The 13,153-nt window shown below is 44.0% G+C and overlaps 1 protein-coding gene across 1 annotated transcript in view; it reads right to left on the bottom strand.

Moving 5' to 3' along the window:
* Positions 1-1,811: 1,811 nt before the first annotated feature.
* LOC142803003 (putative GMC-type oxidoreductase Mb1310) overlaps positions 1,812-13,153 on the bottom strand; it is a 44,706-nt gene continuing 33,364 nt past the window's right edge. Inside the window, exons 8-11 of the mRNA XM_075888100.1 lie at positions 11,542-11,708; positions 9,955-10,132; positions 2,568-2,784; positions 1,812-1,992 (exon numbers count right to left, since the gene is read on the bottom strand). Of these exons, the coding sequence (XP_075744215.1) occupies positions 1,812-1,992; positions 2,568-2,784; positions 9,955-10,132; positions 11,542-11,708 (743 nt within the window). The remainder of the gene's footprint in view (positions 1,993-2,567; positions 2,785-9,954; positions 10,133-11,541; positions 11,709-13,153) is intronic.

Here is a 13,153-nt window from a genome sequence, read left to right as displayed (position 1 = left end):
ATGAGCTTCAACACATCGCTCAAGGCACGGCTATCGCCTATTTACACGACTTCTGTATGGCGACTGAACTATGCAGCTTAACGACATCAACCACTCGACCCGTGGCCTGCAACATCGACACATCCGTGACCGTCAATCAGAGCCTTCCGGACAGTCAGAAGAAACAGATTTACGCCTTGGTAAAAGAATTCTCTGATTGCTTTTCAAGTACCTCGAAGGTCCAGCGCACGTCAATCACGAAACACAGAATTATAACGCAAGACGACACGAGGCCTATATGCCAGCATCCATATCGGGTGTCACAGAAAGAACGGGAAATTATCAAGAAGCAAGTGGAGGAGATGCTTTCTGATGATGTCATCCAGCCTTCGAATAGTCCATGGGCGTCTCCCGTAGTGCTCGTTAAGAAGAAAGACAACACACTTAGATTCTGCGTCGACTACAGAAAACTGAACAGTGTAACTAAACGAGATGTCTACCCCTTGCCACGTATCGACGATACACTAGATCGGTTGCGATCCGCAAAGTTTTTCTCCTCCTTAGATCTGAAAAGCGGATATTGGCAAATAGAGGTCGACGAGCGGGACCGTGAAAAAATGGCATTCGTAACACCACATGGCCTCTACGAATTCAAAGCGCTTCCATTCGGCCTCTGTTCCGCACCAGCGACGTTCCAGCGAATGATGGACACTGTCCTCGCCGGATTGAAATGGCAGTCATGCCTAGTGTATTTGGATGACGTGGTGGTATTCTCTGCAACGTTCGACAAACATCTAGAGCGACTACGCACAGTATTGGAAGCCATCCGGTCAGCGAAATTGACAATCAAACCCGAAAAATGCCACTTCGGCTTCGAAGAGCTGCGATTCCTTGGACATGTCATTAGTTCCGAGGGTGTTCGTCCCGATCCCAAAAAGACAGCCGCTGTTCAGAGGTTTCCTACACCCAGAGACAAAAAGTCAGTACGTCGATTTTTGGGTTTATGTGCCTATTATAGACGATTTGTGGAAAACTTCTCGAAGATTGCGGAACCTCTTACAAAACTGACAAAAGACGACGTGCCCTTCACGTGGGAAAGCGAACAACAGAAAGCTTTTGACGAATTAAGGAAACGACTACAGGGTTCACCAATACTTGCCCATTTTGATGAGACAGCCGACACAGAAGTCCATACCGATGCCAGCAATGTCGGCCTCGGCGCCATCCTTGTCCAGTGGCAAAATGGTCAAGAGAAAGTGTTAGCCTATGCCAGCCGCAAACTATCAAAAGCTGAGGCAAACTACTCTGCAACTGAAAAAGAGTGCCTCGCAGTCATCTGGGCCATAAACAAGTTTCGACCCTACCTTTATGGTAGACCGTTTAGAGCTGTCAGTGACCACCATGCTCTATGCTGGCTGGCAAATCTCAAGGACCCGTCAGGTCGACTAGCAAGATGGAGCCTTAGACTGCAGGAGTATGATATTACGGTCGTGTACAAATCGGGAAGGAAACACAGCGAGCATCGCTACAATATGTATATATATATATATATATATATATATATTTAAGGTAGGATATGAAAAGACTAGCATATCGCCTTAGAAGAAACAAAGATTTCAATGAAAATTCACGTTGATAAGGAACGTGCAGTTATTCCAGATTCCTGGCTTCTCTTCGGCGATGTCATATGTAATCATGGGGTGGTATTTAATACCTCCAAAGTAAGTTCATGTAATCACAATCGTGTTAACAGTGCCCTAAGAAAGTTCTTTTTAGGGCAGTGTGCTTGGGTTTGTTGTCGACAGGTGAATGGCAAGGAACGCGGAGGGCTTTCAAACCACAGCCGTGGCGTCTGGCACCAGAGACTCGTTGTCCTCGCCCTCCATGTCCTGGAGAATCATGTGTGCCGCCTTTTCGGCGATCATCATGGCGGGCCCGTTGAAGTGGGCCGACAGTGGTTCAGGCATCACCGATGCATCCACGACTCGTAGGCCCTGCACGCCACCCAGCACCCTGCACGCGTGCGCATGGCACGGGAATACGACAATGAGAACTCGCATGTTGTCGAAGAGCTTCAGTTCGAGGCTCACCGTCACTTATGATAAAGCTGAAGTTAAAAAGTGCGAACAGTACAGGAATGAGTCACATCAGAATAAGAGCTTAGTGATGTTCTGCGTACATCATCTTGGTTGTCATGTAATGCAAATGTTTTTGGGTTTTTAGTTTTTAGAGTCCGCCCTTTTTGTGGCTTCATCACACATGCGACATTTCTCTAGCACAAAAGCCTTGATACGTCTAATGATCTCGGAGGCTTTTGTTCTAGCCGTACCGATTGCCCCGGCCCCTATCAACACCCCACCAAAGAACCCCAGGTGGTCAAAATTTCCGGAGCCCTCCACTACGGCGTCTCTCATAATCTAATGGTGGTTTTGGAACGTTAAACCCCACAAATCAATCAATCAATCAGAAGCAGAGAGTAAATTAACAAACACAATATTTTGGGAATCCCTAAATTGCCTTGGCAAAGGAAGTGGCCAATTGGGCAATCTTTTTTTCGAATGAGATTTAAGTTCAGGTGAAGCACCTACCTGAGCTGCGGGTCCACGACGGCGTCGCTTCCATTGCCCATCTTGCAAGTTCCCGACGGATGCCACAGGGCAGCGGTGTAGTGCCTGGCCAGGCATTCCAGGTACCCGTCTCCCCACAACAGGTGCCGCTCGCATCCCGGGAAGTGACGAGGCCACAGTTTTGAACCTAGCTTCTTGAACGCCTTCGTCTCGGCGATTCGCGCAGATGCCTTCATGCCTGCACGGAAAAATTAATAATCTTGCTATGAGCCAAGATGACATACGGAGGCGCAACAATGAACAGGAAATACTGCGTTCATATATATAATGCAGCATAGAAAGTGACATGGAGATGAGGACATTTATAATATTATAATATCCGGTGTTTTACGTGCTAGAAAAAGGTACGACTAGAATCCTTCGATATATACTTTTACTGGTCGTGAAGCTCCGCTGTAACTTTATATATGAAAAGACTTTGTGCGCTGGAAGCGAAAGCAGAATGATAGGGGGCAGAAAAGTAGATATACAGGAGAGAAATGGTGTGGGAAATAAGGTTATTCTGGCTGAAGAGGCAGAGAGATAGACCCTGAATTTGTATTTTTTTGGTTATAATAAAATTGAGATCATCGAAATAGATAAAGCATTAAGCCAACATAAAGCGAAAGTTTTCATTTTTTTTCTTTCTTGCGTTGTTGGTTGGGGATGCGAACACTCGTGTAATTGCTGTTCCTGCCTTCTATAGGTGTTCCTGCGAGACAGGCCAGGCTCTCGATACTGATTACTGCAGCACCTGTTATTGCATTATCCACATGCCAACATGGAAAGCTGTATTCCGAATATCTGGCCACATCATATCTACGATTCTCAGCATTCCTGTCGTCGACCTGCGCCTGCGCGGATCTTCAGGCCAGGCATCAAAAGTAGTGGCAGGACTCACGCCCACGTCATAGCAGTGGTGGCTGCGGATGCGAACACTCATTTAATTGCTGTTCCTGCCTTCTACATGTCAGTTAGTTTTACTTAACATTGGTATTATACCGCTCTATATTATACTGTAACCACCACTGCTGCTGCTGCTCATTGTAATATTCGCACGCTCGTGTATTCACCTGTGTTTTCCTAACAAGTTTTTTGATTGTGACATCACGATGCCTAGAAATGCAGAGTTAGCTAAGAGAATCGAAGACCTAAAAGTGACAGCCAATTGACAACGATCGTGGACAGAGTTGTGATTGACGTCACAGTGAGGCTTCGAGACGTGGGCTTTGATCTCGGTGAGGTAAATTCAGAGGTCAATAACGTGAATGCTAGCCTGAAAATATCTAATGACATTGTAGAGATAGTCCGCATTCAACAACAAGAGCTTTGTTCAAGTAACAAAGCTTTGAAAATTGAGAACGAGACACTAGAGAAGGTGGCTGATCTGGAGCAGTACAGTCGACTGGACAACGTCGAGATCAAGGGACTACCCTCTTCACAAGGAGAGGACTGTGTCGCCGTAGTGCAGTCGATTAGTAACAAAATCAATTGCCCTATACAGGTCTCTGATCTTGACGTTGTTCCCAGAGTGCCACCTAAGTCTGGACAACAGATTACTGTGGCTCTTTTCTGTTCCGGAGAACAAAAGAATGAGTTTGTTAAGAGGGCACGCAAAGCTCGCTTGAATACATGTGCTCTTGGGTTTTCTGGTGAGGGTACCCATGCTGTATTTGTTAAGGACCACCTCTTGCCGGATAACACGAAGCTTTTTGCTAAAGCACTTTTTCTCAAAAAAGAAAAAAACAGTGGGTGTTTCTTTGAACTGATAACTGTCAGATAAAAGCAAGGAAATCTACTGATGCCAGAGTGTTTCGTATAAAATCAGAGCTTGACCTCTCCATTATCTCCTGGATATATTTTACTTTGGCAGTTGTAGCATCTATCCAAACCAAGGATGGCGTATATTTCATCATTTGAACTCTCATCACCGCTGTCTAAACCATGCAGGGCGTTTGTTCATTTTAACGTTCGAAGTATAAGAAAAAATTATAATAATATTACCGCATTCTTATCAGCCATTGATCACCACTTTTCTATCATATGCATCAGTGGAGTGTGGCTTAGTGTATATGACCGGAACCTGTTCAACTTTCCTTCCTATTCCTCTATTACAGTCGCCGACCGATTTTTCGGACCTGGCGGGGACCGAAAAAAAGTACGAAAAATCGAACAGTTCGAAAAATTCGTTTTCGCCAAAAATCTGAAGTTTATTGCATCAGGTAGGTTTAAAAAGTCCTTGATGCTGCCTTGCCTCAAACTACGCTTGGAGGCAATTTGGTTTGCCCGTATTTGCGCCAAGGTGACATTGTCGCCGTAAACGCTCGACGAAATTGTCACCGCGTTGGCGATCTCCACCGCCGACGGCTGCGGGCGGTCGTCGTTGTCGTCATCCGACGACAACGACGACTGCCATCCGGCGTCGACCGTCATCCGGCGACATCTGGCTGCGAACGTCCATTCTCTATTTGCTTGATTATGGCAGCTTTCTTCTCCATCGTCAGGGTCGTATACTTCCCACGCTTCTTCACACCACCTGGCTCCCGCGATGGCACAGATAGCGGAGCCATGGCACCGAGAACACAAAATCCGATGCCGCAGATAGCTGCTGCGAAGCACACAACGTCTCGACGCTACGCAACGCAACACGTGCAGAATGGCGACTGAAAAAAGCTGCAACGACAATAAAAGAATCCTTCTTTCGCCTCCTCCCCGTGCGATGTGATGACGATAGTGCTGACCGAAGACGAAAAAACGGCATCCATCACCGCGTCTTTTAAAAAGCAAACACGGCCTCCGAAACTTAAAATATGGCGTGCGCATTCCAATCTCGGAGGCAGGAAAGGCATCTGAAGACCAAGCTCAGCCAAGCCTACGGAAAATCCAACATGGCGGCGTTCACAATGGCTTGGGGCGTGGCGAAAAACGAGCGATTTAGTCCGAAAAATCGAACTTCCAGGGGCAAATTCGCCCGAAAAATCGGTCGAAACAATGCATTAGCTCTATGGGATCCCTGACGGTGCATTTATGAAGTCCGGAATATCCAACAAGTCCGAATTTTTGGAGTCCGGAAAATCGGTCGGCGACTGTACTGTCATCGAAGGGAAGATGCACATGGCGGAGCAGCTATTTTTATATCATCAGGCCTTCACTATCATAGGCGACTGGATTTGGCACTAAATATTCCTGGTTGCGAATCCTTGTGGATCGAACTCCATGAACCACATTTTTCGCAAGATAGTAAGAATTTAGTTGTTGCCTGCATCTATCGCTCACCCTCGTCGTCTGTCGTGAAGGTTTGTCTAGCTTTAGGATAGGTGTTGAATATTAGGTCATTGGAAGGGAAGCGGGTGATCATTTTAGAAGACATAAGCATCAATCTTCTTGATAAGACCAATGCAAACGTTTCAGAATAGATTTCCTGCTTCAGTGGATATGGCTACGAGTGCGTCATAACTGCACCCACTCGTGTTCCACTTCATGGCAATGGCACTCTTATAGATAACGTTTTGTGTAGCTTCATTAGGCCACCTGAAGCAGCAGTCATCGAGGTGCCTGTCACAGATAATTGTCCTATTTATGCAGGCATAGCCATTTCCAGTAATATTAAAAGAACTCGAAGCTTCAAGAATAAACTAAATACTGCTTCATTTATTAACACCACTGAGCGTCGTGATTGATCTTCAGTTTAGAAGTGCGAAATTGCTGAAGTAGCCTATCAACATTTTTTGTCTATATCATTTCAAATGCAGTTATGACCGCTTATACAGTAGTAGTTGTAAGCAGAAAAAAGTACCTTGTCCCATTTAATATGTGGTTTACATCTAACCTAATAAAATGTCTGGGGAAAGAGGATAATTTATACAAAAACACAACAAAAGTTCCCTTTCAATGTCAACTTTTAAAAGCGCTATACAGAATACTGAAACACATTAGCTAAGTTACTTAAGGCCGATAAAATAAAGTACTTCCAAGATAAAATAAAGCAAGCCGGAAATGTTAGGCAGCAGTGGAAAACTGTAAACTACTTTCTTGGCAGTACTACAATACATTCAGGTGTTACCTTAATTCTCTTAGAAAATTGTGGAATCGAAAACCCATGTGATATTGCAAACTCTTTTAATGACTCATTCAAAATTGATATTCTTTAGTCGACCGCATTCCTTGCATATACTTCCTCACGATTACCAGATTAATTTTTTTTTATCCGACGTCACCAGAAGAAGTGTTCACCGTTATCAATAGTATTAGGAAGACAAGCACTGGTATAGATAAGTTTTCTGCTGCTGACGTGAAATTGATAGCTCATTTAATCTGTAATGTCTCATGTTACATTATAAATCTTGTATTTGAAACAGGGATTTCCCAAAAGCCCTTGAAAAAAGCTCAAATTATTCCCATCTTTAAAAAAGGCGGCAAGTGTTTAATCTCGAATTACCGATCCATATAAATTATCTCATTCTTCAGTAATGTCACAGAAAAGCTTTTTGTTGGATGTTTAAGGAGTTATTTAGATAAGTTTCATAATCTTTCTAATAAGCAGTTAGGTTTTCAGGCCCGGTTGCTAAACTGAACTTGCCATGATATACCTAATCGACGAAATTAAATCTGCTTTGACAATAATTGTGTCGCTGGTGGTGTTTTTTTTACCTTTCAAAGGCATTTGAATCTTTCCCACGTCATTTTATTTCGGTATTTAGAGTCAATTGGTGTATCTGACATCCCACTAGAACTGATTCGTAGTTATCTTCGGGATCGTGAACAGTTGGTATTTGTGTCCGGTGCCTTTTCCACCCCTAAATTCATCAACATCGGTGTTCTGCAGGGTTAAATTTTGGGCCCGCTTTCAATGGTCGAGTTTTCGTCATTTAAATGAGCATGAACCCTGTTTATGCGATCCTCTCTGTAATGCCCATGACGCTGCTGGGAACGTTTGATAAATTAGTTAAAGGACTGCTGACAGTACAACCTTTGTTCGTGACTTTTCTAGAGTAATCTGTAGCTTTGTGCTCTGTTACGCTGAAATGGAATTGGGAATGCTCTAACGCATCATATGATTAATGCTAGCTTTGATGATTCAGAAAGAATTTGCGTCAGCTCAGAACACATTCCTGAAGACCATTAAAAAAAAAACTCGCGCAGCACAGCCAAGAAGCGCCTGAGACGATGCGTGCACTCAAGCTTCAGTGACGCTGAATGAGCTGTTTGAAAAGAGAGGGACATCCGGGCAGGGAATGTGGGCGCTTTGAGCGTGTCCCCCTTAAAAAAAACAGAAAAGTAGCCAAAACCACCTAGAGAGTTGCCCGAAAACCGAGCGGGAGGAGTGACGAGCAATAGTCCTCGCCGGGAGTTGCAGTTTCGGTATTGTGCGCAACCCACCATTGTTCTGTGATGTTGACAATACTTGCTTGACCTCTGCAAGGTCATGCAGGGGCTCCGTCTACTTCAAACCACAAAAAATTTCGATTCCTGAATAGAATGAGCACGCATCCTTACTTTAAAACCAAACTAATATATTTTACAGGCAATGCTCGTCACAAATAATGGGCCAGCAGTGTCTCACGCTGGACTCCCAAGCACAAGCATCTCGAGTGTACAAACTTGATGTAAGGGGTCAACTATCAATGAGCTCACTTGACCTAATTTACTTGAACACTGGTTACTTAATCGGTCAGTCAATTATTACCTGATTAAACAAGTAATCAAATAATAAATAGTAGTTAGCTTCCGTAGCAGGCATAAAGCATTGACGCTCATGATTATGCAGGTCGGGGCATATCCTATTCCTGCGATCATGCCCGAAATATAACTCGGAATTCAGACGTTAATCACATACGCTCTTTGCTCAGACTTTGCCAGCTGAGACATCATTTTCTGGCCATGCACAGCGTTTCGAGCTGTGCATGGCCAGAACTGTCCATGGCCAGAGCTGTGCATGGCCAGCGTTTCGAGTTAACAAATACGTTAACATCATCCAAGTGGGATGTAGCGCTACGCAGGCTGTACTACTGGCCCAACGACATGGCGGAGAGGCTATATAGGCCTATCAGTCCTCGTATGAGAGCGGCCCACTGCGTGCTAGTTCACGCCTCGACAGACCTAATTCGAGCTTTTTTTTAATTCCATTTTGTTTCTACTGATCGATAGCGCAGATTTTGTTTCAAAACGTGCATGTGCTGCGACGGCCGCTGACGTCTGAGACTCTGACAGTTGTCTAGTGAAGAAAACATTCGGAAACTGTGCTATTGACCCTCAAGCAAAGTTGCCAAATCCTACCTAGCTAAAAAGCAAACAATTATCACAAAGCCGTGCTGTGCGACTTTCGCCGACAGCTAGAAAATAAGCCGTAATTTAATTAATTTCTCTGTGCTTCAAGGTATATTTAATTCTAATGAAAAAATGCATCGCTCATGTGCGAAGGAGAGTCTGAAAATAATCGCTTTAATTATTTAGTACAGTGAAAATGCGAGCAACTATGAATGAAACCCATATTAAGGTTTTAACCTTGCCTCCAGAGTAGTCTCCATTTGGTTGAATGGATGTATGCCAGTGCTATAATAACGTTAACAATTGCTTATTGATTCCCCACAGCGTATGTTAGTTTCGGCACTCAATTGCTCAATGTCATCGACAAACATGCTATTTGTGAACGTTATCTCTGCAATAACTATATTTGTTGGGAAATAGCAAGCCCTAAAAATGTAACGGTAGCTGGAAAATCTTCCAAGTGCCTCGGCGAAAAAGGCGAAATCCAAGTATTGTAAGTGGAATTGGCAACTATGCGCCCCTCCCTCCCCCCTCGGTAATGACAAGAACTGGCCACAGACGCGGAAAACTGTGAAGTGAACGATCGCAAGCAGGGCCGCGATTGCTTAGCAGAATTTAGCGCAATGGCATTTTTCAGACAACGGAAAGATGCAATGCAGAATCAAAATGGCTCTATGTAGGTGGGGCATGTATAAAGAGGGTTCAGCTTAAATTTAGGGCGATGCACCGAGCGATGAGAGACAAGAAGAGAGCAGAGTGGGTCAGGGGTGAAGGATACCACAGTTTAAATCAAAATGAAGCAATGGCGATGGGCAGGGCACGTAGCGCGTAGACATAATAAATGCTGATCATTAAGCTAACTGATTAGATTTCTAGAGAAAAGCAAACACGTGAGAGGGAAACAAAGATGAGTGGGCTGATGAGATTTAAAATTTGGTAGGTATAAAGTGAAAGAAAAAAACAGTAGACCGGGTTGATTGGTGGATCACGGCAGATGCCTTTGTCCTGCAGTGCGCCTAGTGAGGCTGATGATTATGACGACGTAGACGTCAACAGGGCCCTTCCATCTTTACTCTTCTTAGTTGGCGCTGTTAGCACGTACCTTTGACGATGACCCGTATGTCATCCGGATGCGAAAAGTATCGAGGGTCGATGGCTGGGGGCATCCGGGGGTCGGCGCTCCTCAGTCGCACGACGCCGCGAGACTTTGGGTGGAGCAAGACGGGTACCAGGTTGTAGCCATGGATCCCGCGCAGAGGCTTGTAGTACTCATCGTATGCCTGCAAGGAACAACAAGCGCGGTTAATAGCTCTCCAAGACGTGGCTTCATACAACGCGAGAAGAAATTGCAGGCACATGATTTCTCCTTTTCTTGGGCATACAACTTAAAGATAACATGCGGACTGAGGAATCTCGATGCTTGAATAGTTTTGACGTGATGATTTTTTTTATTCTTCTCACTTCGTGATATTGCTGGCTGGTGCTGTATTGCCTGTTCACGGCCATTTAGACTTTTGGGCATTTGATATGCTTCTGCACGAACAGGCAAGTTCATCCTCTGGGTTCGTGGCACTGGGTATCCACAGAATCCTGGCTAATCCCTTAGAATATGTGCATGACCACTGTGAGTGGACACTAAGCAACTAGAATAAATATCAAGAAGTCAGGAAGTTTGTAACAACAGCACCTCGATGTGGAAGAATAGTAAAAGGAGTAAAATAAGTTCCGAGCCTGAATTGAGCGAAGGATGGTTGGCTACAGAGCATAGAGGAAAAGTAGGTGATGTAAGCTATTGAAGGCAATATCAATCAATGTTTAAAAGAGTACTATTATTATAATAAATTATTATAAGAGTAAATTTGTGGGATCCACAGCTTTTATTTCGTCTTCGTACTAGTCAGGACTGCAGTTGCAGCGTGGTTTCGCGATGTGCTTGTGAACATATGACACGATCTGTTTCAGGCGGGTACTATACTCAGTTCAACGGATGAGCATTCTCAGTGCACTTGGTCTGTACAGAGAATGTGTCAGCATTCGTTTTTCTGTTGCCAACGGTATTTCTTTGTACACACGAAATACCCAACAGAAAATAAAATTAAAGCAGCAAGATAGCAGCACTTAACTCTCGTGGCAGGATTTACTTACAGAGAGATGGAAATGAGAAAACGAAAAGGCAGAGAGGGTAACTAGATGTTCGGATTCGTTACGCTACTTTGCACTGAGGTTGGGGAATAGGGGGTTAAAAGAGAGACGAAATAATAAAAAAAAACATGGACACGCACACACGAAAACAATGTACACGGATTCGTATAAAGTCTACAGAATGAGACTCTTCTACATATGATGACGACTGTCATGAGTGCTATAGGGGCACTAATTCACTTGATCGAGTACTCAGTACACTGGGACAAAATGTTCCCTATCAGTGATGACTGTTTTTATCAGGGTAACGTATTTATAAAGTTCGAGTCTTTGCAGGAGCCTTTCAACGAATATTTAGCTATTTGATATTTTCTGCTATTTGTCATTGTGTTGATCATTGGAGCCAGCTGTTGAACTATATGTTCGAATTTCATAGTATGTGTTTATGAATTACTCTACAATTTGTGTTTGCATCATGGATGAGCAGCATGTGCCCTCTCGCGGTTTCTTTTTCGTTGGGTTTTCCGGAAACACAATAAAAATTTACCTTTGGGTCTAGTCCGATGTCAAGCATGAACCTCTCGCCTTCCTTTGATGCTGGTGACATTGAGAAAAGCACTATTTCGATGTCAGGCACACCTGCAGCCGTTCCGTTAGCCGGCTCGGTCTGCACGAAAGCCACTGTTTCCACACCACCGGGGATGGTCCATGGTCCTGAAAAGATGAACCACCACTCGCCAGCTTTAATGCGCCTTGTCAAATCATTCACAACATTTTTGTGGCAAAATGTTCTTGAAAATAAAGTTCATTATGGTTCTGCTTATGTAAGCGAAAGGGCAAGCCCAGTGTGTAGGGACGCCTGGTTTTTCTCGAACATTCAGTTCACGTGAATCGCAATACTGTTACCCGCTGCTACAGGTATACTCCACTGTAACCTCGGAAGATTTTCCTTGAACGATGGATCCCTGGCAGCCTAGGCCTGGGCACAGCAAACACCATTGGGCAAAAAAATTTTATTCAATAGACCTTTTTGAAGCAATCCCACAATGCCGCGCCGGCGTGCGGAGCACAATGGGAACAGTTGGTATGCCGAGAGAACCAGGTCTTCTTTCGCCCCCTGTTTGTTGGCGCCGTACGAGCACAAAACAAAAAAAAACATGCCGGCGCTTGTTTATTTGAGTCCGAACGCACCTGTGATTATATATACGCATGAAATGTGAAATGAATTACGCAGTCAGTGTAGGTATTACTGGACGGGTCTGCATCGAATTTAGAAGATGAGTGGCATGCGAGTTGTTGGGCATCGATACATGCGGTCAAAACATGTTATCGTGAGGAATGTGAGCTAGATCACTGAATTTATAGTTATTCAAGAATGAACTGCTCATAAAGCGCTATGGGTTTTAATACCATCGTGATTTCATTGGGCTGTTAACACAAGAATGCAGAGAAGTGTTAAAGCTTTGGAATTCTCAAAATGTTGGTGGACAAGTCATGTGCTGAAAAAAGGTAAAGTAAACAAATTAAAAACTTGTTCAAAGACGAAGGGGTGGAGCTAGAATTCACATGCAAAATGCCTTGCTCTGATAATTTGCTTTTTCTCATAAGACGCCTATAAGAGTCTCTGCGGAGCATGTTTGAGGGCAGTATATTCCGCATTGAGTGAGATCATTATTAAATTTTGCGTCGGCGCACATAATTATCGTTACATGATGAATAATAATGTCGTGCTTAAGCTCGGCGAAGAATAAAACAAAAAAACTTGGGCACCGAACATGAGCAATAGTTTCCAGTTGCAAGATGGCGTGGTTCTATACCATATTACATAGGCTTGTGAACAGCTCATGTGCACTGTAAACAAGGATTAAAATTCGGACGAATTTCACCCGTGAAGAAACTAGAAATGTTGCAGTTATTCCATGAATACGTTCTGCACATGTCTCAAAGGAAGTTGGGAAGTGATAGGAGGGGAGGGTTGTGTTTTCCTCACCATAAGCTTAGTAACATTCCTTCCTTAAAGTGCAAAAGATCACAGTGATCTGCAGTGGGCAGAGAAGATTACTATGAGATTTATGCCAATTGTTCTATCAATTGTTGTGCAAGAGTTGCTAACTGAATTCCTATTGTGGGCACATATATGCATCGGTCAGACGGGTCGA

This window comes from Rhipicephalus microplus, chromosome 3 (genome assembly GCF_043290135.1).
Source record: "Rhipicephalus microplus isolate Deutch F79 chromosome 3, USDA_Rmic, whole genome shotgun sequence".
Classification (NCBI taxonomy): Eukaryota; Metazoa; Arthropoda; class Arachnida; order Ixodida; family Ixodidae; genus Rhipicephalus; species Rhipicephalus microplus.
Note: the sequence above shows the minus strand (reverse complement) of the source record. Positions and strands in the feature narration are given on the sequence as shown.